This window comes from Drosophila ananassae, chromosome XR (assembly GCF_017639315.1).
Source record: "Drosophila ananassae strain 14024-0371.13 chromosome XR, ASM1763931v2, whole genome shotgun sequence".
NCBI classification, from domain to species: Eukaryota; Metazoa; Arthropoda; class Insecta; order Diptera; family Drosophilidae; genus Drosophila; species Drosophila ananassae.
The window spans coordinates 10,925,072-10,950,447 of NC_057932.1; the positions used below are offsets into that span (position 1 = coordinate 10,925,072).

Consider the following 25,376-nt stretch of genomic DNA (forward strand, 5'->3'; position numbering starts at 1 on the left):
TCATCAGGAAAAATCGTTTCTTTTTTGCCGTTGTTTTAACTTTGAAGGCGTACAAATGTCCCGTGCGGGCTGTTGGAAACTTGGAAATATAATATATCTCCAGATATCTTCTAAAATATGGAATAGAATTTTCAAAGATATCTCTTAAAACGAAGCTTATCTGCTTAGGAGTTTTAAAATAAGAATTTTAACAAAATTATTATTTTTTTTATTAATTACTAAATTACAATTTTAACTAAATTAAATATGGATATATTTAGGCAATATATTTAGACAAGATAGACAATATTTAACGTACTTTAAATATTTATAATGGAAGTTTAAGATTTACGCACAAAAATTTTAAAAAAATTAAAATAAACATTTTATCTTTATATAATTCTGCTCTGCCAGGACAACCATTGCTTGCGAATTAAAATCCTTGGTGACTGCTACTACTGCGTTTCCGGCCTGCCAGAACCTCGAAAGGATCATGCCAAGTGCGCCGTGGAAATGGGACTCGATATGATCGATGCCATTGCGTAAGGAGACCGTTTGTTCAAACATTTTGTTTCATTTCATTCCATTAAGATAGCAGCTATCTGATTTTATGACATTTTAATCCATATTACGGCTTACAAGCATCCTCCACATGCGTTTTAATGAAATTATTTCCCTTCACTTTACACAGCACTGTGGTGGAGGCCACTGACGTCATCCTGAACATGCGCGTTGGCATCCACACGGGCCGAGTGCTCTGCGGTGTTCTGGGCCTCCGGAAGTGGCAGTTCGACGTTTGGTCCAACGACGTCACCCTGGCCAACCACATGGAGTCGGGCGGGGAGCCCGGCCGGGTGCATGTTACGCGGGCCACCCTGGATTCGCTCTCTGGGGAGTACGAGGTGGAGGCCGGCCACGGAGACGAGCGATCCTCGTACCTCCGTGACCATGGAGTGGACACTTTCTTCATCGTGCCACCGCCACATCGCCGCAAGGTGAGTCCAGCACCTCCTTGGAGGCATGGAACATGCTTGGAGTTCAAGATTCAATTCAGTATCATGGTCTGATAGTCTCAATAAGATAGATAATATTTTATTTGTTAGAATATAGCTATATATGGATAATATGGATAGAAATTCTAAATAATTTAAAAATTACAAACGAAAACAAATTTTAAAAATATATACAAACGAAACGCAGAAAAAAGGAGTCATTTTGTAATTGCTAATAAAGGTGGCCACTTAATTGATATTGTTTTCAAAAACTAGCCCAAAAAAAATTGGTAGGAACCAAACTGAATAAAAATACATTACTTATAGAAATCGGGTGTTTTTTCTCAAAGTTATTCCATGTTTACATACCGACACAAAAGATGGAGCACCCTGTACTATAAATTATATACATATGTATATGCCATACTCCTATAACAACCCCCCCAACAATAGCTTTTCAGTTTATATGTAGAAATAAAAGTGTAGCCTAAGTGGACGATTAAGGAGAATTTTGTAAATAATTTCATTAAAAACATATTTAGAGAAGCGGCGTGGAGTGCAAGACTTATTGACTATAGCAGTATCAACTATTGTTAATTTTGTTCAACATGTTTTTTTTTAAGATTATAGAGGAGAGTGCTAGCTATCGAATATAGCCATTTTGGGCTTAAGTTTAAGATGAATTACAATACCAACAGGGGGATTTTGACTTACTAATTTATTTATTTTGACAATTTCAATCTATTATGAAAGAGCTAAACTAAAGTATTTTTATATTTACATCTCATAGGTTTATTTTTATATTTACATCTCATCATTGTTTATTTAATCTCTAAATAATGGTTCTTAATATTCCTCTTCTAGCCTCTCATGCTGAACACCTTGGGCGTCCGATCCGCGATTGGCAGTCGGCGGAAGCTGTCGTTTCGAAACGTGTCCAACGTGGTCATGCAACTGCTGCACACCATCAAGTTCTCGGAGCCAGTGCCGTTCTCGAACATCGCCACCGGGTCCTTCCCCTCGGCGGCTGGTGCCCTGGGGGGCGGGGTCGGAGCGGTGGGCGTGGCACGCGGCAGCACCTGCGAGGCGAACGCCGGCAGTGTCCAGGTGTCGGAAAAGGGATCCCGCAAGGTAAGTGGCCTGACCCATCCGCCGAACGGCGCCCTGGGAGCGGGATGGGGGGTGTATCTGTGTTGGGAGTTCAAGAGTTCCTGTTCCTGTAGCTCGGTTGTGTTCTGTTACTATAGCTCCAGTTCTGTGCATGTCCGGGTTGGTTTTGGGGTCACGGGTCACGGATGATGGGTTTCGGGGTACGGGTTACGGGTTGCGGGTGGCAGGTGATCCAGATGGAGGGCCTGACAGGTGGAGTACCATATCCCGGAGGTCCCAACCCCCCGATCTCCCTTTAATTTCGTATTTTGATTTGTTTCCTTTCGTTCTATTTCAGGATGCGGTAAGTTTGCCTCGCCCATGTCTAAGTATGTCTGCCACCAGTCGAAACCCGAATCCGTTACCGATAACCGATAGCATAACCGTTACCGATAACATAACCGTTACCGTTATTCCGCCTCAGTTGCCTCTCTTTTGAGTTTTTCGTTTTCTGTACATCTTAGGCTCTTCTTTTCCGTAGTCGCCTTGAATTCGAATTTGAATTATTATTTATTTATGCCGACTTATAAGTACTATGTATCCGTTCCAATAGCATTAATACGTATATTAATATTGGCAATCGTAGTCCAAAGTGCTGCGCCACTAACTGCTGTAGTGTGAAACATATTAAATACGTTTCGTTGATTGCATTTGCCTCGGTGTTGTGCGCGTATATTGTAGATTGGTTCTAGAAGTAATTGACCCGCCAACGTGCATATTATTCTAAGGTGGGTTAACTTAAATGACCCGGCTGCGGAGACAACAACGTTATCTTTCGGTTCTAGGCAGTACTATAGTTACGGAAAAACACAAATACGTTTAGCACGAATCCGTTCGAGCGTAGATACACGATAGCTCTCATTAGAGCTTGGAGGTTACACTCTCGTTGGTAAATAGTAAACATTTTCAAGCTTGAATATTGAGCAAAAAATAGCAATACTTTTAATTTTTTAAGTATTCTTTGGAATATGCCTCGTTCATCTGTCATTTTGTCCGAATGCAAAATCAATTCAAATTGTTTTGATGCCTTTAGTAACTATAAACCTTAGTATCTAAAAAGCATAGTATCTATTATATGGTATGGCTCCTCCATCGAAATTCTTTCAGTATAAATATCTATCTCTTCTATTGATAAACGAGGCTTGAAGTCTTTTCCTAAATTCAAAATGTTTAAAAAAATGCCTGCCCATTGTGGCAGTTGATTTTTATTTTATATGCACACAAAAAATAAAAAAAGAAAGTAGCAAGGAAATAATTAAATATATTAAATAAAGATGAAGTAATATATATGTATGTACAGTCTTAGATAAAGTTGCTTATTTAAAACTAAATAAATTAATTTTGATAGTTTAAAATAATTCAATATTGTAAAAGTATATTAATAGTAGTTTACTTGAAGTTGGTTTTGGTTTCATAAAATTTCAAAGTATCAACGCATTGAGAAGGCTATAATTTAATTGACTTTTAATACCGTAGGCTTGCGCACAGTTTTGCTGCTACAATATGCTCCCTATTTTAGTTTTATAGCTAAGATTTAATTTCTCCTAATGCATTCTTTTTTCTTAACTATTCACACCGCTCCGATAGTGCTGAAAAAACATTGATAGTAATTTGATAAAACCGATAACTGCTAAAACTGAGGTTGCGAAAATGTTTATAATAATACATTATTTAAAGATTATTTTTACAAAAATTCAATAAAATCGTATTTCATTTAAAAATAGCAACTCACATTACCTATGAGCCTTTCATGACTTTTTTGTTGTTTTGTTTTTTCATGACAAAAATGTTGTGTAAAGTTTTCAAAATTATTTTAATTCAAACCTTCCTTTATGATTAATTTCAAGGATCGAAATAATTTTTGTATAAAGCTTTTTATAGTCATCTATGCTATAAACACATTAAATATTTACCCAAAAAAGCAAGCAAATTAAAGAAATTTTTAAGATTAACAACAAAGCTTATTCAAAGAATTTATGGCATTATTCGAAAGTTGCTATTTTTTTACATTTCCGATTTTCTCAGATTTGTAATGTCATCGGTACTTTAAATCAAATGTTTTACAGCACCATGTTCTTCGATTAATAGTACCTCTTGCTACTGTTATTTTAATTTTTTCGACACTATTGACACTACGATAAGTTTATAAAAAAACACTTACAACACTGAAATGCTCACTAAGATTTACATGAAACTGTGTATATTCTCCGATCTCTAGGTGATTCGGCTGCAAAAGATTTTGCATGCAGCACCGCCATCGCATTCCATGGCCTACGGCAGTGTCGCCGTTGGCGGTGTAGTTGGTGGTGCTGGTGGTGCAAGTGCAAATGGAAGTGGAAGTGGAAGTGGATGTGGTGGGGGCAGTGGTGTACAAGTGACCGTAGGCATAAATCCCAACTCAACAGCGAGTACGATTAGTCGCATACGTAGGCACGATCACAAGACCAATAAAGTGAGCAGAACAGCCAGAAAAGCAAACCAATCCTATCTTTTCTTCAATCGTTTGTTTCAATCGTTCAATAGTTCAATTGTTCAATCGTTCAAGCCTTTCAGTTTCTCTGTGTCGTTCATGTGTTTTTCTTGCACGTTCTTTCAATCATTCAATCGCATTCGTTTTTAATATATGTGCTAAGTCTGATTGTTCCATAAGTGTGTTCGTCCATTCATTGCTTTCATAGAGTTCCGCTTTTCAAGGGCTTCCAGGCACCTTCAATCGACATATTTTTCAATAAGTTATGGCTTTACTTCAAATAAAACAAGCTTCTCATCATTTTTTGCATTCCCACGAAAAAGGTTGTTTCTTCAGTGCGGGGTCGAACTTCAAGGCAAGGAATTATTGGAATTCAAAGCTGGTTCTAAATGTTTTTAAATATTTTATTGTAATCCTGTACAGCAAATTTTAAATCCTAACATGTTTTAATAAGAACATATTTAAAAAGTATATTGGAAAGGGATTACATTACTAAAGTATTTATTTTTTAGCCTGTTTGTTCTCAATAAATGATTTATAATCATTTTCTTTAGAACATATAGCATATATAGAAATAATTGTTCTGGTAGGATCTTATAGCATTTATAAATTATTTATGTTTCCAAGATAAATTTATTTAAATATTTGCAATTTGCCACTTATTTTATTCTTCGTTCTTTCCAATCCCAAACATATTCCAATCTATATTTCTGTCAGAATAAATTTTCTGAGCATGGATAATGCAAATTTCGAAAATATATTTGACTTTTTTTTTGACTTTGTTAATATTTAAGAAACAAGGTCTCTTATGCCCTTTTTTTTCCGTAAATTAGTTTAAATTAAATAAACTTTTATTGAAGTCTGAAAGGAAAGAGATTGTGACTGAGATTGCAATTGGTCATTGATTGAAAAGTATCTAGTTGGTTTCTGAGCTGTTAAAAAGATACTAAATTGACCGTTGAAATTGTGCTCAATTGAAATTATATGATTTTTTTCTTCGTTGTGTATTTATTTTGTTTTTCGTTTTTACTAAAATATAAGATAAATTCCAGTTTTCAAATGTCATGATTTTTTTTGTTTATTTATTTCCAAGAGCCGTGAAAGTCGTTTTTAAAATGATATGGAAAACAGTAAAAGTTTTTTGTTGTTTTGATTTTAGATATTCGTTTAATTTTAATATCCAACCAAATGTTTAATTGATTTTTTTATATATATTAGGATTAATCTTCTTATTGGAAACTTTATGATTAGAAACAAAGGCTTAAACAATTGTAAATTTTCGGTTTCAGACTGCCGATAAAATATGATAGATTTAGAATAGGGTGTGAGATAATAATATTATTATAGTAGTGTAATATAGTAATATATGTAATCAATTGTAGTAGTCTATTTTATAAAATCCCAAATATTATTTTATTTAATTTTATTTCAGGGGGTTAGCCCATCTTATGCCCAATTAAAAAGACCTCAAAATTCGCCTAGCCTCAGAATTCCATCACGTTAGGTTTTGGCAATTGGTTCAAAATTGTCTAATCAACCTAAAACTCTTTTGTAGATACTTCTAGGTACTTTAAATTAATGAAAATATTTATATATGTGTTCAGAATAGAAAATATAAGGTATTTAGGAGATATTTTTATCTTAGATAGAACCTTAGATGTCTTTAGAAGGTATAAGTCGATAAAAAACTATATAAAATGTGCTTAAAAATGTGCATATAATGGTCCTGTACGTACTTACTTGATAGTTGAAATAGATAATAGTATAATATTTCCAATTACTATTAATATATCAATTACGTATCCTTTATAAACTATAATTCTTAAATACACGATTAGGTAAATAGTTTTATTTGAATTGAAAATTGATAAATTATATGTGTTTTGGTCGCTTTAAGATCGGTTATTTCTTAAATTAATATTAAACCCAAAGGATTTACACCCTTTGGTTCCAGTACTACTCCATTCTTCATCAAATAACGAGCATGCATGTTTCAGGCGTATTTCGAATTTTATTAAGAATTTGCTTGCCCAGCTCTCTCACCCAGCATGCTGCGCAATGTCACGGCCTCCAGCATGTAGTTGGAGTCCCCATAACCCCGACCGAACATCTGTAGAACTCTTTCTTCAACCTCCAATCTTAGAGTATAAGCCTTTAGCTCAAGCAGCCAGTTCACGCGACAGCCAGCGAGAAAGACGCCGGAATAGCAAGCTCCTCTAACAATCTATTGTCTTTCTGCTCCCTTTTGCATGGCTTTCGATTGAAATTGCGCCTTTGCATCGCCGGATCCGGATCTGTTCGCATCTGCAGTCACAGTCAAAGGTGGCGGACAAGTTCAAGAGGCCCTTCCGGAAGCGACACTCTGTGGCCGCCCATCACCAGCCCACCAACCGGGTCAACCGCTTCCTCTCCCAGGCGATCAATGCCCGCTCGGTGGACTGCGACAAGTCGGAGCACGTAGACAGGGTGACGCTGCGGTTCCGGCAAAGCGACATGGAGCGAGAGTACCACAAGGACTTCGACCTGGGCTTCACCACCGCCATGGGCTGCTCCCTGCTGTTGCTTATTCTGGGGGCTGCGCTCCAGGTGACTGCCCTGCCGCGGACTCTCATCTTGTTGCTCCTGTTCCTCACCGCCTTCATCTGGGTGAGCGCCATCCTGATGCTCCTCCTGGCCGTGCGGCTCAAGTGGATCATCTGGGACATCTCGGAGTGCTTCACTCTGCGCATGGCCATCACTATCTTCACCATCATTCTGATCTACTCCGTGGGCCAGGTGAACGTGGTAAGTAAAGGTTGCTTTCCTGTAAAATACATACATAGCTCGTAATTATTTTGTCTTTAACTTCCACTCAGATTTTCAATGTCTTATTTTAAAATTGTCTGTTTGGTGATAAAATGGATACATTTATTTTCAATAATGACTACTACTCATAGTATTTAATATGGTAGTGGAAGTCAACATATTTGAATGCAAAATCAATTTCTCAATTTAAGCTTTAAGTTTGACGCTTGATCTATTTTTATTAATTTTGTAATTAAGAAAAGAAAGTAGAAAAATAGATTCGATGTTGATTTCTCACTCTTCCTATCATATGTGATCTTATTTTAATATGATAATATAATAATATGTATAATATTATACTATAATCACACTATGTAAGAATACAGTAATATGTGAATTTTTGAATGCATTTAACCCATAAAAATCTTGAGATTAAATATTCCGCTATAAAAAGATAAAAAAGGCAATAAAAATGTGATCCTACTTCAATAAAGAATTGAAAAACATATATCAATAAATCTGAATAAGCTTTTCTTAATCAGAAATCTTTATCAGAATTTTATGTTGAAAAAATAATTATTAAAAATAAATTATAATTTATAAATACATAGGTTTCAGAAAATTTTTTAGAATTAAATGCTTAATAATTAAATTTCTCTCCTTTCCGTTCAGTTCACTTGCGTTTCCGACCACCCCTGTTCCGAGAACGGCACTATTCCGGCTTGGACCAGTCGACAGGTGCCGCAGGAGCCCCCATTCTTCTCGTACTCGAATGACTCGCACCGGAAGTGCTCCCTGCCCCAATACGTGTCCTTGTCGGCGGCATTCGCCTTCCTATCCGTGTCCGTGTTTCTGAGGTGAGTGCCGCGTCTTAGCTAGTTCTATGGAGTAGAACCTAATGGCGATAATCCCACACAGGCTACCAATCATATTCAAGTCGCTGCTGGTGCTGGGAATGGGCACCATCTACGGACTGTTCATCGAGATGTCGCACCAGAATATCTTCGAGTGCTACGACAACAGGGTCAAGTAGGTCACCGCTAATGTTTGGCATATTTTTGGCCCATTGATTGTTTTTGAGCCCGCTTACCCACTGACCCACTCTCCCCAGCGCTTCGATTCCGCTTCACTTGATCTCACTGGCCCGCATCGCCATCTTCATGATTGCCATACTGGTGCATGGCCGCCTGGTGGAGGGCACCGCCCGGCTGGACTTCCTCTGGCAGCTGCAGGCCTCCCAGGAGAAGAAGGAGATGGACGTGCTGCAGGAGTCGAACAAACGGATACTGCATAATTTGCTGCCCGCTCATGTGGCTGCACATTTCCTTGATGCGCAATTCCGCAACAACATGGTGAGACTCGCCGTTCAGTCCTTTTTCTCTACACGTTCCTTCCCTACTGACCCAGTACCAGAGTCAGCAGGGAGGAGGATATCATTGTACTTGTATATGACTTATTTCACTGATTTGAACTCTTCCCCCAACCAGGAACTCTACCATCAAAGTTACGCCAAAGTGGGCGTCATATTCGCCAGCGTGCCCAACTTCAACGAGTTCTACACGGAGATGGATGGCTCGGACCAGGGCCTCGAGTGCCTCCGACTGCTCAACGAGATCATTGCCGACTTTGACGAGCTGCTCAAGGAGGACCGCTTCCGGGGAATCGACAAAATCAAGACCGTGGGCAGCACCTACATGGCCGTCGTTGGCCTCATTCCGGAGTACAAGATCCAGCCCAACGATCCCAACTCGGTGCGTCGACACATGACTGCCTTGATCGAATATGTGAAGGCGATGCGACTCTCCCTTCAGGAAATAAACAGTCATTCCTACAACAACTTTATGCTTCGTGTTGGTAAGCACCGGGAATACTGGCTTTTTAATCTATAAACAATGTGATCTTTGCATCATAATACTATTATTATTATTATTATAAAAGATACAACATTTTACAAAACTAGACTAACTTATGGCGCTGGCTAAGGTGCCCTTCGGCTATGTCAATTGCTAGTGCTTAAGGGATGTTATATATACATGTATGTGTCTTAACTTAATATTTAACCGTTTTCTATTCTATACATTGATCTTCTTAAATTAGGCAGCTAGTCTTATTATATTTTTATTTTTAGATTCTTTGGTATAATTATATTGTTTTTAGGAATAGTATTTTTTTATGTTTTCTGGGTTTAGGTCATTGAGAAGATGTAGCGGGTTGGAGTTCTGGAAGATAGTTGCTTGGCTTGCAGAGAGGGCAAGGTGGTGTTGGAATTTGGTTCAGATAGTGTTGGTGGCTATGGATGGTGTGTCCTAGACGTAGTCGGGTCATTTTAGTTTGGTCGAGTCTATTCCAGTTTTGGTGGGTTTGTCTAAAATGGTCGTTAATATAGTGGCCTTGAGTTTAGATTTGAGTTGTCTTTTAATATCTGTAGGGTTTACATTTGATGTAAAGATTAGTGAACTTTTATTGGTCAACTTTGCTGCTTGATCTGCTAATTCGTTTCATCGTGCATCATAATATAAAATGTAATACAAATATTGGATCGGGAACTTCCTGTAGCATGTAATTGCAAATGAAAATCCTTGCATAGGGCCCGGCTTCATCACTTTGAAAAATTTTAGTTACAATTTCCGGATTTCTGCTAACCGACTATTCTTTGCAGGAATCAACATTGGACCAGTGGTGGCCGGAGTGATCGGAGCCCGTAAGCCGCAGTACGACATCTGGGGTAACACGGTGAACGTGGCTAGCCGAATGGATTCCACCGGAGTGCCGGGGTACTCCCAAGTCACACAGGAGGTGGTAGACAGCCTGGTGGGCTCCCACTTTGAGTTTCGGTGAGCTGGCTAAAGGAATAAGTATGAATCTGCCTTTAAATAAAATATGATCCGTTTCAGATGTCGAGGGACAATCAAGGTGAAGGGCAAAGGCGACATGGTCACATACTTCCTGTGCGACAGCGGCAACAAGTCGCTGAACGGGGAGGTGCGGAACGCCATGTCCCTGCCACAGGGTCTCCATGGACCAGACTACTACATGAAGGCTTCGCAGTTCCCGGAGAACCGCGTCAATACGGAGACCTACAGCAAGAAGGAGAATGGCCACCTATACGGAGTCCGCGGTGGTGGCGGGAGCGCTGGAGCCATTGGAGGCGGCGAGGAGCAGCAGCTCCTGCTGCAGCACCACCAGAAGCAGTCCGAAGCCCTGCCGCTTCCTGCCTCCACACCGCCTCCGCCAGTGCATCACCACTTGCACCAGCAGCAGCAACAGCGCCTCAACAGCAAACTGCAGAAGAACCCGATCTTCATTGGCAACGGCGGACTGCCCAACATCCGGGAGAATGGACACAATGGCGAACAGCAACATATGGGAAATGGCAACGGAAACGGAGGCGGCTTTATGGCGACCACGATGAACCCAACGGCTGCGGTGGCCGTTCCTCTCCAGCAACCGTGCCCCCCTCATCCACCCCCAGTTCAGCACCAGATCCTCCTCCAGCACCAGCACCAGCTCCAGCTCCAACTCCAGAATCAGCACGTTCCTTCGGTAATGTTGCGCGAGTTTAATATCACTGAGAACCCAACTCAAGGCGGCCGGCATCCCCAAATGGAGCAGCTGCCGCTGCACCACGGCAGTCTCAATGTGGGAATGGGCATGGGTATGGGAATGGGCATGAACACGGGTATGAATATGGCATTGGGAATGGGAATGGGCATGGGTGTCGGCAGTGCCGGGGTGCAAGGCGGCGACTGCTTCATCATGCCGCGACGCGATCGAGAACGTACCTATGTGTCGCCTTATAACCAGCATGGTCATCATCCACTGCATCACCTCCATTTGAATCCGACTCTGAACCCACATCAGAACCAGATCCAGATCCAGAACCAGAATCAGCACCCGGCATCGTCTACCAACCCGGGCTATGGCCATTGCCGGGAGAGCGAACCGCTTTTGCATGCCAGTAGCGTCGCGCCGGTAGCCAAGGTGAGTGAAGAGGCCGAACACCTGCTCTGGAGCAAGGAGATCCTCCTCTGAACAGCCCGTTCCGACCAGCACGCCCTGCCCCGCCTCCAAGTGGCTGCAAGCAACCAACCAGTTACACCAAAACCCCATCCCATTTTGTAACTAACATTCATGATCCGGAATAGACTTTTATGTTTGTAAAGCACTAGCTAGGTACTTCCTATTCATAAACATGATTGCTGAAATGAATGAAGTATAGAGTAGACACAAGTATGTAGGACAGCCATAGAACACGTTAATATTATTGCATGGCAATGGAAATTGAAATCATCATATACTGATCTTGAAATAGTGAAGTATAGTTCGTGTTTGGATCTCTGATTTTTTCATGAGAATCTTATTGAATAGACTTTTACTTCTTTTATTGAAAGATGTTTTTATAGAATTTCTGTATGCACAAGTTTAATTACACTAGTTTACAAATTTAAATGTAATCGAGTGAACCTTAAAATTGATGATTGTTTTATAGTAATTTGGGGTCGGAGAACACGAAAATGACATCCGTTTATTTTTCTTAAGAACCGTTTTTGAGATATTTTTGAAAATCGTGTTTTTGAGGTCCTTTTTCAGTTTTTTGGTAATATCTCATGAAAAAAACTGTTTACAAACAAAAAAAGGATATTGATTGACAGGTATTGAAGTAACGTTTACGTGGATATATAATATGTGCAGATTGAATCAAATCTCTGTAATGCACAAGCGAACAAAGTACAAAAATAGTGTCATTTTCGACCAATTTTGAAAATTTCAATTTTTCAGATCGATTTTTGCCAAAAAAAAACAATTTTTTTTCTAAGGTTTCAATATTTGAGGGAAAAGATTTATTATTTACCAACAATTTAAGCCTAAGATTATCCAAATTGAGTAAGAAGTTTAAAAGTTATAGTAATATTAACATTTTGACACTTCATAAATTAGGTCGAAAAAAACATTTATCACTCAAATTTTTTCGTTTGTGATCAATTTTCTCTTCACGCACTTGCATCCAAAATGTTAATGTCAAAATGTTAATATTACTATAACTTTTAAACTTCTTACTCAATTTGGATAATCTTAGGCTTAAATTGTTGGTAAATAATAAATCTTTTCCCTCAAATATTGAAACCTTAGAAAAAAAAATGTTTTTTTTTGGCAAAAATCGATCTGAAAAATTGAAATTTTCAAAATTGGTCGAAAATGACACTATTTTTGTACTTTGTTCGCTTGTGCATTACAGAGATTTGATTCAATCTGCACATATTATATATCCACGTAAACGTTACTTCAATACCTGTCAATCAATATCCTTTTTTTGTTTGTAAACAGTTTTTTTCATGAGATATTACCAAAAAACTGAAAAAGGACCTCAAAAACACGATTTTCAAAAATATCTCAAAAACGGTTCTTAAGAAAAATAAACGGATGTCATTTTCGTGTTCTCCGACCCCAAATTACCATAAAAAACACTTTTTTATGGAGGTTCATTTTTGGTGTAAACTAGTGTTATCTATAGACATAGTTAATAAAATAGGCACATGCTTGTGAGTGAAACAACCTAGAATATACATAGTTGGTTGAAACATTTAAAACTAGGAAAATCAATGATAAGCGTATAAAATAGGATCACAGGATCTAAATTTCAGGCATAGATAACCGGTACTTAGATCTATACACTAACTTAAGTTGAAAAGTTGCAAGTTAGTTTATAATGTGAGACAAAGTTAGCATTTTATTTTACAGGACTTTGTGTTTGTTTAAAAATGTTCTATTAGGCAAATTAATTCACTAAGAGCATACATTTTAGACAAATTAGACTAACTTGAAGTAGTTTCGAAAAAATGTAGTTGCCACAAACCAAATGGTTTATTTTCCGGTGACTGCCGCCACATCCCCAGCCTCCAGCCCCGCTGCTCTCCCCTTCCCCCGATTAACCCCACAACAAATATCTGAATATGTGTGTATACCAATGTGTCTAACTCTCTGTGTCCGCTCTTTGCATGCCCGCACATCTATCTCTTGCTCATCCGACACCGACACCGACACCGACTCCGACTAACCACGCCCCCAGATCATGCCCATGCAGCATGCGCCAAAGTATGAGCCACCACGTTACACTTCTCCCAACACCATGTTGTCGCACCAGCAGCAGCTGAATCCCGGGCAGGACCAGTTTGTGGCACATCCGTCGCAGCGCCAGTACGCACTGTATTCGCAGCAGCCGCCGTTGCCGCAGCTGCCGCCGAAGCCCGTTCCGAATCCGGCGCCGGGCATCCGGACGTACATGAAGCCGCTGCCGAAACTGCCGCCGGAGCTGGAGGAGAACCGCGAGATGTCCTCCACGGATGATCTCAGCTCTCGCCCGCATTCCCCGTCGATGAGCAGTTCGGACGAGAGCTACTCCAAGACCACCGAGGGTGAGGGCGAATGCGAGGAGGACTCGCCGCGCCACCACCTGCCCCACTTGCCAGCACATCACCGGAACGGAGGCGCCGCCGGGGGGCTGGTTAACCCGCTACAGTGGCTGTACCCCTGTGACATTCAGGTGGACCCCACCTCCCCGGTGGTAGACATGACTCAGCTGCACGACTTTGACCAGAGCTCCACCACCGAGAGCCAGGGCCAGCACACCACCAGCCACACAAACAGCAACACCCAGGCCAAGGGCGACAGCTGCAGCAGCTTCGACTACCAGAAAGCGCTGTCAGGAGGCGGTGGTGGTGCCGGCGGAGTGGCTTCTAACGGGCTGCCGACAGCCACCAAGTCGCCCTTTGAAAGGGAGCTCCAGCGTCTACTCAACGAATCCTCGCGAGCCCGTTGCCTGGCGGCCACAACCACCACCACGGCCACTGGAACCACTGGCACCACTGACCACACAACAAGCAACGGCAGTCGGGAGTTGAGCTACTCGCTGAGCAACTCCAAGCTGAGCTCCACTAATGGCCATGTGGCCGCAGGAACCGCAGGATCCGGGTCGGTGGTCGGAAACGGCAGCGGCGGCAGCGGCAGCAGCAACGGCAACTTGAGCGGCGGCAGTGGCACCAACTCCAACAGCGGCAACAACAACCAGAGCAGCAACCGAGACCTCCGGTCGGAACAACTGAGTCAGCAGCATCCCACGGCGGAGCTGCCCGCAAGCAACAGCTTCGTCATTTCCAAGCACCCGGTGGGCCTGGAGGCCATCAAGGAGATAACGCGCAACAAGAACCCCTCGGAGTCGAGCCAAATGTGAGTAGTCTGAGTCCAGTGGTGGCCAGTGTGCAGTTTGTCGAGAGTAGATTCGGTCTTTGGTCCGGAACCCGCAGCCCTTGAATTCCAAGAATAATAACTAAGAAAATATAAAATTTACTTTGGTTCTTCAAATCTGTACCTGAGTCTATTATGGTTCTTCAAATCTGCACCTGAGTCTATTATTACTAAAAAAAAAGTCTACTACTGACTTTTTAAAAGTTACAGGAAGTAAGGAAATTTATTAATTATGGGGTAACCCCATAGTAACCAATGTATAGTATAGTATAGCTAGTGAAAAACGTAACGTAAACGTAAAAAAGTAATAATTTAATTAAAATTGGAGAAGTTATTCGTTAATAAAAATCGCCCGATTAGTGTATCATAAAATCTATACAGGTTTCACTTCATATTCGCGGTCAATTTAAAAATATGAAGTGAAAACTTATTTAAAAATATATAAAATATTGAAAATTGTTCCTAAAATTGTTCTGCGTGACAATTTTAAAAACCGTGATTTGAGTAAAACGTATAAACTTTCCAACTTCCTTTGGGAAGGAAGGGCTCTCCCACACTAAATTTAAAATGAAGGCCTAATAAATTTGTTTTTCTCCTCAATTTTCCTTTTACGGTATTCTAGGATAGTAAAACTATTTTTTAAGAAAAAAAATAAAATTTCTCTATGTTGTGGTGTTACCCTTTAAAATAGTTTTAACATAAAAGTTGTATATAAAGCTTTATAATTTCTTATGATCATGGTTATGAGATGTTGGTCATACGATCCAGAGTTTTATATCCGACTAGCTCCGCAAAATATTTTATTTTATTTTTTTTTTTTGTATTTATTGCTTAAAATATTTAAATATATTCACCAACTTAGTTTGGAAATTAAAATTTCAGCAATATATGTGAAGAGTTATTTAACAACAATATTTATATAGAGAACAAATAAGTAAGTTAAGCAATAAACAGGCTGTTAATCAACCCAACATTTTTGTACAGGCCATAAATATTATGTTATTCTATTTTGTATTATTCAGTTTTATAATTCTAACACTTTAATATTCGCATTCAAAACACTACACTGTCTCATTTTCCCAAGGATTTCCCACATTCATTGTTACCTGTTATAACCTAGAAATTGGCATTGCTTTACCATGATGAAGGATACACTTAGCATCCTATTAATATTTATATCATTGTACTCGACGGGACTTTCCATTCAATATTGTGTGGTGTAGGTTCAAAGCTTTCACGATCGGTTGGTGGATGGCCTTGTGTCTCGATTCTTTTGTTTTTTTTTATATTTTTCTAAATCGCATCGATATGACTTTTGCAGGCAAACCTCGGATACGGAATCGTGCGAGATCCTGCACGAGAATCGCAATCACTTCCAAGTGCTGACCCTGCTGGAAATGCAAGCTGCCAAGGAGCTGCACGGAGGAACTCATCCCCATCCGTATCCTCATCCTCATCCACAGCAACAGCAGCAGCAGAGGACACACCGCCAGAGGCCGCGATCCAAGGAGCTCCAGTACAGCCACGACAGCCTGGACGGAGCGGGCCATACACCGCCGCCGCAGCAGCAGCGACGCTACCACCACCACCACCACCATCACCACCAGACGAGGCAGCAGCAACAGCGCTACAACCACATGCAGGAGCAGGAGGATCGTGACGACACGGAGGACAACCTGGCCGACGAGGAGTTCGAGGACGACGAGGTGGGTCGCGATGTGCGCCAAAAGCGTGTCCAGAAGCTGGACCTCAGCCATAAGCGGCCGGAGGCGGGTGTTGGGGCGCACCTGAAGGACGACGAGGAGGAGGACGAGGAAGAGGAGCGAGACGAGGGACACCACAAGGCGGCACCGCTAACCAACGGCAGCCATCGCGGCCTCGAGGCGAATGTGATAAACGACGAGCTGAAGTATGGGGCGACGCACATGAACCACCAGTCCATAGACTCCAATCCCTTGGAGAGCCAGTCGGAGTGGTCGGACGACGATTGCCGCGAGGAGGCCACAGGTAAGAAGCTATTAGGATATTTACTATTAGGAGTTTCAGGAGGTGCCCGTAAATATGATGCTTTTCCCATTGATGGGATCTTAATCTTAATTTTTTTGTAATTTTGCAAGGAACTAATAGCAGTATTATAGGAGTCTTCATGAAAAGTCCTAAAGCTCTCTTATAGTCTCTGAGATCCACGCGTTGGTACAGGCAGGCGGGCAAACACACAAACGGACAGATTTTATGGGGTTGGAGACGGATTCCTTCTCCAAATAACATACATACTTGAACAAAGGTTTTAATCTTTTTAGTAACCTCATATCTGTGAGACAAATTAAATATTTTTGAATAAAAAATTGCTCATAGTTTTAAGGGGAAACTTTTCTCCAACCGTATTCTGCATGGTTTCAAAAGAGAAACATCTATTTAAAATTTCTCTAAAATTGAAAACAATTTTCCTTTTTTCTGAAAGATCCTTCTTTTCTCCTCAGAAAAGTTTAAACCTTTGTCGGAAAAAACGTTTTTCTCCAATTTAAAACTCTAACTCATATTCGAACTTTCAGTATTTAATAGTTATTAAAAGTTGGAATCGACATTACATAGCTACAAAAGCTACATAGGAGGAGAAAAATATGTTATTAGGAATTTAGCGGAAATCTCATCTCACTGACTTAACTATTTCATCATTTATCGACTCTTAGCAACTATTGTCTCTTAGATGGCACAAGCATCGACTTGGAAAATATTAATATACTCGACTGGGTTTTTTATAGAAACCCAGCAATATATAGACTGTAATTTGTACAGAAGATACTATTTGCCATTAAGTTTCCTTAACCTGTTTACGCAAAACCCTAACAATCAATTCCTTTTCTTTCAGGTGGCGCCGAGTCCACAGGCTACATTACGGATGAGCCCGGCCTGGAGAACATATCGCTACTGAACGAGGCTGGCCTCACCGACGCGGAGGGCGCCCTGTCAGACGTCAATTCACTGTACAACGCTCCGGACGTGGACGACACATCGGTGTCCAGCCGGGCCAGCTCTCGCCTGCTCAGCCTGGACTCGCTGAGCGGCCTCTACGATTGCGACATGGACTCCAAGCACGAGCTGGCCATTGTCAGTGTCTCGCACAAGATCACTAGCAAGTTTGGGCCTCCTTCCTCGCCGGCCCAGCAGTTGTCATCGTCCTCGCAAATGCAGCAGCAGACCCAGGCACCATCCCAGGCACAAGGTGCAACCCAAGCCCCCAACCAAGCCCAAAACCAGACTGCGGCAAGAGTGCAGTCCGTGGAGGAGCTGGGAGAGTGAGGGGGACAAGTACTTATGGATAAGGAGGCGGTAAAAACTCAAACGTTGTTATTGCCACGTGCAAATGGTATCTATTAATTAGGAATAGAGCTACCTAGTGTAAACCTAAGCTAGACTAGGAGACAGATATATATATATATTTATGTACGAGAGATAGAGAAGCAGCTGCTTAAAGACCTATTCGGTATTTGGAATGCGGACTAGACGGAACATGGTTTTACTGTGGCAGTAGTGAATATATTCATATACCTAGTATATGCATAACTATCTATAATCTCTAATGCATATGTGTATTGTATCTAAACACCTGTGTAATCATTGCTTATAAGAGTTCCAGTATCCCTGCGAAATTCGATTGATATTTAGCCGCATCTCGAGACATCCACGGCGCTTGGACCCACGACCTCCCATGGACTTAGTTATTTGTTATTTAAGTACGAGTCTTTATTTAAGTAATCGAATAAGATGTGGTAGTCAGTTACCAATGCATGACATGATGTAAATAAAGCTAAGTGTTACAATTATTATTTACCCATCTAGACCATAGGCTATTAATCGCCCATAGACTGCGACTTGAGTTCAAGCTGAGTTTTTGAACACCGAGAATTCCCAACCGTTGAGACCACTTGATTAGGAGAGTTAAGATCCCGCCCCCAAGAGCAGATTATAAATATACGTAAGCTCCCGCTTTTTCGGACACCAATCCCAATGCTTCCCTTCTGTTAATACGCCAAGCGTTTGATTACCATCTTGTGCCACTGTCGGGCTAAAAGGCAAAGCTTTGTTTTGCGAATTTCTAGATTAGGTTCCCAGGAAGCTGGAGGACGAGGAAGAGCGACTCTAAGTCCCCCTCAGCCCCCAGAGTCCCCGCACAATTTTCAAACCAATTTATTTGCCATTTGCCACACGCATCGTATTCGTACTCGTAATCGTAACCGTAATCGCAATTGTAATCGTACACTATATTTATGTTTGGCCTAAGATCTGTACATAGGATACTCGATATGATGAACCTGAGTTTGATTCGCAAATATTAAAGGTTAGGGCGGGGAAATACATAAAATATTCTTGATATTGTTGCCGGATTCGAAGCCAAACGGGCGAAAACTGAGAGACAAACATTGTTCAGCTGTGCAAATGTTAGGATAATGCAAACAAATAAATCCATATTTTGTGTGTGAAATTTTTGAGTCTCCCTAATAGGAGCGCCGAATATAATGAAATACTAAATACCAATTAAAATGCCACGGAAGCAATAAAATTTACAACCACAGCTAAACCGCAAACAGCCCACAGATAAACTTCTTATGCAAATAAAAACAGAAACAAGACACAAACAGCGCAGATCGGTCTATCTGCCGCAGACACTATACAAACTAAATATGTATATGTACATAGAGTTGAAACAGATGAAAAAATATTTAGGAAATCGCATATGCATGCATGAATATTTATTTTTGTGAACCAAATGAAACCAAGAGTGCGAAGGCACAGCAAAGGAAGTGCACGCAAGGACAGTCATCTGTCACATATATCTACATATACAAATTATCGGTGCGTAGGCCTTATAGCCAAAAAGTCTGTCTGGACTTTTCGGGAATCAGATTGTATTTTGAAGAGGCGTCTGCGGGACTCGCAGCTTGAGAATGTTTATGCAACTAAACGGATGGCAGGCCTACTTTAAGAATATAAATTTACTAAACTTAAATAAATAAAATGGCAGCATATCAAATATGTCAACAAAAATAATATATCTACTATATATGTACAAAAATGTATTCAATATGTGTTTTATTTCTGGGTGTTCTTTCTTTAGTTTTTGAAAGTTCTTTAGTTTTGGAAGATTAATTAATTAAAGAGAATTAATTTTGTAAGACTTCTCCCGAACAACAAAAACTGCTGAGACCTATGTCGAACATTTTTTTGTGAAAAAGCAACTTCTCGCAAGCAAGGATTCAGTCCCCGGATGAGTTTTTGAATACATAGTATGAAGTATAATGTAAAAAAATTTAGAAAACGAAATTTAAAAAGAAAAAAACCAATAACACAAACCAATAACACAATACATAAATTATACAAAACCTTTGGAACAAGAATGGCTATAGTCGAATTACCTCACTGTATACGACCCGTTTCTCTCTCCTCCCACCTCACACCCTTACTAGAATAAAAGCTATTTTTCATTAAACAAATTTTTTAAAGAAATCCACATTTTTTCCATACTTTTTTGCATTTGACTCTATTTTGTATTCCAGAAATAGATTGGCCTTTGAAATAGATTGCTATCAAAACTTGTCATTATACTGGAGCTTTAAAAAAAATGTAGCTGCGTGGTTATTATAGAAGTCTAAAAGCAAAATCTTAGAGCTCCATCTTTTTGGTAGAGTCCCTGAGATATAAACGTTTATAAACACAAACGCACGGAGATGGCTTTATCGACTCGGCTGTTGATCCTGATCAAGAATATGTATACTATATAGGGACAGAGCTGTCTTTTCAATTCGTTGCACACTTTTGGCCATATTTTGGTACCCTTTTCGAAAAATACAAATGCTGACAGCTGAAAATGATAGCTAAACTTCTAGATTTTTAGATAGGGGTTAAAGGAACAACAAAAAGTCGGTATATTGTTTTAATAGTTTTATTTCAACAAATTTAAAAATAATGAAATTTCAGAAACTTCTACTTTTGGAAAATTTAAAAGATTTGTGTGCTGACTTTACACAATAGGAATCCATGAGAAAATGCATTTTTTGTTTTTAAGCGAGGACGATATTCAGATAATTGTTGGAATAAGATAATGAGATATTCAGATAATTGGAAAATTTTCTAATATTTCCTGTTACCGAAAACTATAAATAACAAAAATAAAATTTACTTTCCTCATGTGATACTTATGATTATAGTTGAGAGTTTTCCATTGTTTCCAAAGCAGTATGCTGCCAATAATTTAACGGTCCAGCCGGCAACGCTAAGAGCTTACCCTCAAAGCATGCATCGCCAGTAGATGCCAAGGCTTCATCCTCGCACTTATATTTGAGCTCGCTAACATGGATTATAAACTTATCTATCTCTAAATTTTCCACGGATCCATAAGACTCCATTTTAATAATGTTCATAAGCTCGGCCCTATTAAAAACAATAATTTGTAAAATAATATCGTTGAAAAATTCAAATGTCTTACATTCTCATAAAATGTGGTGCCTCAAGCCGCAAGCTTTCTATAAGAAGTGAAAAAGTATTAAGTGGCAGAAGACGATTTTGTTTCTTTGAGCCGGTAACTTGTGATCGTCGGACGCGAATGCTTTTGATCAGTAAATTTAGAGACTTCTGAAAGATAATTAACGGAAGTACCCAGGAGTCCAAAGTACTGGCGTGTGTTTTAATCAGATTCAAGTGTGCCGATAGTACGTCCAAAGCGTGTTTCAGACTTCTTTCATCGTTATTTAGTTTTAACAGTATAACTGAAAGACAATGGACGTAGGTTTCGATCTTATATTCAATAAGAACAATTATAAGTTCCTTAAGTTCGGGGTCCAAATACTTTAAAGTGCTTCCAGGCTGGAAATTATAAAAAAAGGTAACAAATAGGGAAGTTATTAAGATACCGACTCTCACCATTTGATATTGCATGACAATCTTCCATATGCGATTATTTGTCAATTCAATGTGATCCACTTTTAAAAGCTCTCGGAACATATGATACATATCTGGCATACACTCTAAGATGAGTGGATTTGATTTAGGTAGAAAAGTTTGCGGCAGTGTGATCAGCGATTCTATAATCACTTCATATGCATCAGCACCGAGGGTTAAGCAGTCTATCCGACCAATATATAGTTCGATAATTGAGCAAAAAAGAAACATCGACCGCCTTATGTCTTCCTTAGCTTTAGTAAGCTCAGTTAGACAGAACTCTAGGAGCTCCTGTGCTAGAACTGATATACTTAGACCCGATTCATCGTCTAAGACATCAATTGTACTGTATTGCCGGACGAGAATTAAAGCTAAACTCTCAGAGCCGTACATAACTGAAATCGTGAAAGATAACAAAGTAAAGTTAATAAACATAAAAAGACATAAAAGTGACTAATCTTACTTAAATCTTCATGTTGAAAGGTCTTTTTCAGCAGAATTTGCGCCAGCGACTCACAAATATCTTTGTAATAATTATGCGGAAGCTTGTCTAACAATAAGAGGCTGTGTATGCGCCGTAAATTCTTTACATATGCCTCTAGAACTTCTGTCGATTCAGGGGCCCCCGAATCAACGTCATTCAACTGGATACAAAGCTGTGCATGCTGAGTGCGCAAAGTGGTTGCTACTATTGGGTGCATTAATTCATTTCCAGTTACAGCAGCAGATAGCGATATGTTTCCAAAAAGTCCTTGGAACTCTGAATGGTCAAGAGTGTCGTCGGTTAGAAATCTGTTCAGGCAGAAATGTTCGAGATCACGCAGCGCCTGGAAAAAAACCGGGCAATGTAGGTTAATTTATTTTCATTTCAAATAACTTACCTCAATTTCGTGCTCTGCCACTAATCGGAAATCAGTGAGACTGTAGATACTGTAGAGAATATTCCGCGCGCCACTTTGGAGTGATGGCGTTGTCACTAGAGCTGGTAAACATCGCAATATGAGGTGCACCTGTTGACGTGAGTCCTGTGAAATGGAATATTGCGCCATATGCAATTCAAAGATTATGCTTAGGGATTGAGCAGATATTAGGCTTAATTCGATTCGCGCATTTGGAGTCGTCAGTATTAAGGCGTGAAACTCGAAGCTTTGAAGCTCAGGAAAATAAATCATCAGTTCTTTTAAGTAGCGAGAAAGTTTAACTCTGAAACAATCGTAGATAGTATTTTCTCGGGTGGCATGCGGCGTCTTTATGTATGCCTCCAATATATGATAAACTATTTCGTGATTTCTGTACTTTCGTTTGGATAACTTTATATAAAGATTAGCCGCTAGTAAACTAATACCAGAAGAAGCACGCGGCATTCGCAAGATCAGCGCAAGCAATACCTCATGAAAATTGTCCCGAAAGCACTCCGTACTGACCACATGGCTGAAAAATGTTGAATTTTTTAAATTTATACACGAAAAATGTTTCCAACGAGATTCAATCTTAATTTAAGTTTTAGTACGTTTAGTAATTAAATATAATTATTAAAAAACAGCAATTTTGTCTTACTTTTGAAGCGTCAATAAGTATTCTAAAATGGCAGAGAGAAGAGGCTTAGACCGACTGGATTTAAGGTCCTCAAATTGCATAGCCAGAAACTTTTCTGTGATCAATTCGTTAGTAAATATACGTAAATAAAGGTTCTTGTTTTCGTCGCGCGGTTTCTTTTTGTAAAAATCCTGTATCATTGTGTTTAGAAACTCATAAGCCTTAATGTAACAATCATCATCTTTCATCTGAAATTAAGTTCATTGAAGTTCTTTTTCGAATAGGAAGTACGAGTCTTGCCTGAATGGTTAACACAAAGTAGACAAAGTCGATACCATATTTTTTCACACCACAAAACGTTCTAAAGTTCTCTTGAAACATGTTCAACATGGGAGTCAAGATGAGTTGACAGGTTTCATGATATCTGCGAGTATTTAAAAAATCAGTGACGATGTATGTGAATACAAGTTACTTACAAGATCCCGAGGCGAACATCTATGGAGAGAGCGTGACATATCCCTTGGAGTCCAGCAAAGGAGTTGGCGAATCTTGGCAGCAGTTTAGACATACCTTTTAGAATACTGAAAGCTTTGTATGGATAAAGATAAACCCAATCATTAGTTGTATATTATATAAACCCTCAATTCTCTAATGGAGATATAAAAAATACTTGAGCAAAAAATTAGTACAAAAGAGAAAGATAAGTAAAAGGTCTAATTAAATATGAAAACCCAAGTCAATGTCCTAAAAAATTTTAACCGACCTTTCGTAAGGCATCTGAATTCAGGGCTTTGCAAAGTCTCAACTATTTAATTAGCTTTAAAATTAACTATTAACTAATTTGCATAGAAATTGACATCCTGAATTATAACTGTATATTTTAGGGTTGGAAACTAAGCCTTACTGCTTTACACATATTTGGAAAAAAATTAACATATCTTGCTTCGGTACCTACATATTCTGGTGAGGGGCTCGCAGTAATATCTATTCTTCTTTATGTCTTTGCATACCGAATGGACCACTCCATTCCACTTGATGATCAGTCGAATGTAGGAAGTCATTGGGTGCGTCCGTTGAAGGAACGGGTCCCCCTTATCGTATTGAGATTTTCGGCTTAAATCCTTCTCCAAGGCCACAGAAACTTCGGCCAACAGATTAGGGACAACATCAAAAAACGAGTCCACTGCTTCCAGTACAAACGGCACGGGAACGAAAACGTAATCGGGATTCACTTTGGGATACGGATGATCTTGCGTCCGGCTGAATTCCTTCACACTAACGTCGAGCTTTAGACCAACAACATGGAAACATTGTGCCACAAAATGATGCGACGCTTTGGCCATCCAATTTTTTGGATCCAGTGTCGCCGCACGCAGAAACTCCGTAATGAATCGTTCGGCCACCACCTAACATCAAATTTATTAATTTTGAGACATAAATCATTAATCTGAATACTTACCGTAACCTTTTCTCCGGTTGATAAGCCATTGACAAAATTCATCTTTATTAGAAAATTCTTCAACTTCTAAACTTTTGTTATTGGCGGACCATGTCAGAGTTGAAAAAGTGCGCAAAACGCTATGTTAGAAACAGTGATGCCAGAACTTTCGGAGTTAGAAGTGGAAACTTACTGAAATTGATGCTGAAAAGGCAAAATTAAAAAAAATTATAAATAACTACAAATTAATTAAATTAATTAATAATAAAATAATAATGAATATTTAAATTCGTTATTATTTTTAATTGTAATATTTAATTAGTTCGTCACATATTAGGTGAGTTCGTCACCTCGTGGACTGCCGTCTGCAGTGATAAGATGCCATAATAGAGGTGAAAAAACATCGATGCATCGATGTTTTTAAAATTGTTTGAAAAATCGAAGCTTTGTGGCCACCATCGATGTTTTTGTCGCACCACTTATGTAAAAAAACGGATTTTAAAAGTTACATACTTTTTTCAATTTTAATTAGTTATTTTTATATGTAATGTAATGTATTTTTAATATATGAATGTTTTCATATTCGAGTTGGAAAGGGTTTTCAGCAAGAAAGGTGAATTAATATCAGATCACCGCACCACGCAACTAAGCGGATGGCAGGCCTACTTTAAGAATATAAATTTACTAAACTTAAATAAATAAAATGGCAACATATCAAATATGTCAACAAAAATAATATATCTACTATATATGTACAAAAATGTATTCAATATGTGTTTTATTTCTGGGTGTTCTTTCTTTAGTTTTTGAAAGTTCTTTAGTTTTGGAAGATTAATTAATTAAAGAGAAT

At 39.4% G+C, this 25,376-nt stretch overlaps 2 protein-coding genes across 14 annotated transcripts in view; one reads left to right on the forward strand and one right to left on the reverse strand.

Annotated features, from left to right (window-relative positions):
- Nucleotides 1-18,457, forward strand: part of LOC6504270 (Ca(2+)/calmodulin-responsive adenylate cyclase) — a 57,496-nt gene extending 39,039 nt beyond the window's left edge. Inside the window, exons 4-18 of one of the 12 annotated variants that reach the window (XM_032452969.2) lie at nucleotides 394-521; nucleotides 671-974; nucleotides 1,836-2,102; nucleotides 2,419-2,424; nucleotides 4,339-4,572; nucleotides 6,901-7,374; nucleotides 8,047-8,231; nucleotides 8,293-8,403; nucleotides 8,486-8,726; nucleotides 8,862-9,228; nucleotides 10,034-10,208; nucleotides 10,269-11,355; nucleotides 13,442-14,598; nucleotides 15,938-16,623; nucleotides 17,486-18,457. In XM_032452969.2, the coding sequence (XP_032308860.1) occupies nucleotides 394-521; nucleotides 671-974; nucleotides 1,836-2,102; nucleotides 2,419-2,424; nucleotides 4,339-4,572; nucleotides 6,901-7,374; nucleotides 8,047-8,231; nucleotides 8,293-8,403; nucleotides 8,486-8,726; nucleotides 8,862-9,228; nucleotides 10,034-10,208; nucleotides 10,269-11,355; nucleotides 13,442-14,598; nucleotides 15,938-16,623; nucleotides 17,486-17,916 (5,853 nt within the window). In that variant the 3' untranslated portion in view covers nucleotides 17,917-18,457. Of the gene's footprint in view, nucleotides 1-393; nucleotides 522-670; nucleotides 975-1,835; nucleotides 2,103-2,418; nucleotides 2,425-4,338; nucleotides 4,573-6,900; nucleotides 7,375-8,046; nucleotides 8,232-8,292; nucleotides 8,404-8,485; nucleotides 8,727-8,861; nucleotides 9,229-10,033; nucleotides 10,209-10,268; nucleotides 11,356-13,441; nucleotides 14,599-15,937; nucleotides 16,624-17,485 lie in introns of those variants that run through there. The other 11 variants (XM_032452971.2, XM_032452974.2, XM_032452975.2 and 8 more) reach the window with 11 other exon arrangements.
- A 2,084-nt stretch (nucleotides 18,458-20,541) lies between these two features.
- LOC116655313 lies at nucleotides 20,542-24,705 on the reverse strand. Of its 2 annotated transcripts, XM_032452978.2 has the most exons (10): nucleotides 24,548-24,705; nucleotides 24,044-24,494; nucleotides 23,565-23,676; nucleotides 23,389-23,512; nucleotides 23,110-23,336; nucleotides 22,434-22,983; nucleotides 22,016-22,379; nucleotides 21,535-21,947; nucleotides 21,101-21,477; nucleotides 20,542-21,045 (listed from the first exon to the last, which is right to left on the reverse strand). In XM_032452978.2, exons 1-10 carry the CDS (start codon nucleotides 24,587-24,589, stop codon nucleotides 20,817-20,819), a joined length of 2,889 nt encoding a protein of 962 aa, XP_032308869.1. In that variant the 5' UTR covers nucleotides 24,590-24,705; the 3' UTR covers nucleotides 20,542-20,816. The 2 variants fall into 2 exon arrangements, with proteins under 2 accessions (XP_032308869.1, XP_032308870.1); XM_032452979.2 differs by lacking the exons at nucleotides 23,110-23,336; nucleotides 23,389-23,512.
- Nucleotides 24,706-25,376: the final 671 nt, after the last annotated feature.

What these genes read in the sequence shown, in the direction of transcription:
- LOC116655313 (XM_032452978.2), bottom strand. Translation starts at nt 24,589, where the DNA reads ATGAATTTTGTCAATGGCTTATCAACCGGAGAAAAGGTTACG. An exon ending in CTTTCAACATGAAGATTTAA is followed by an intron (nt 21,948 to 22,015) that starts GTAAGATTAGTC and finishes TCACGATTTCAG; the next exon opens with TTATGTACGGCTCTGAGAGT. An exon ending in GCACCACATTTTATGAGAAT is followed by an intron (nt 21,046 to 21,100) that starts GTAAGACATTTG and finishes TGTTTTTAATAG; the next exon opens with GGCCGAGCTTATGAACATTA.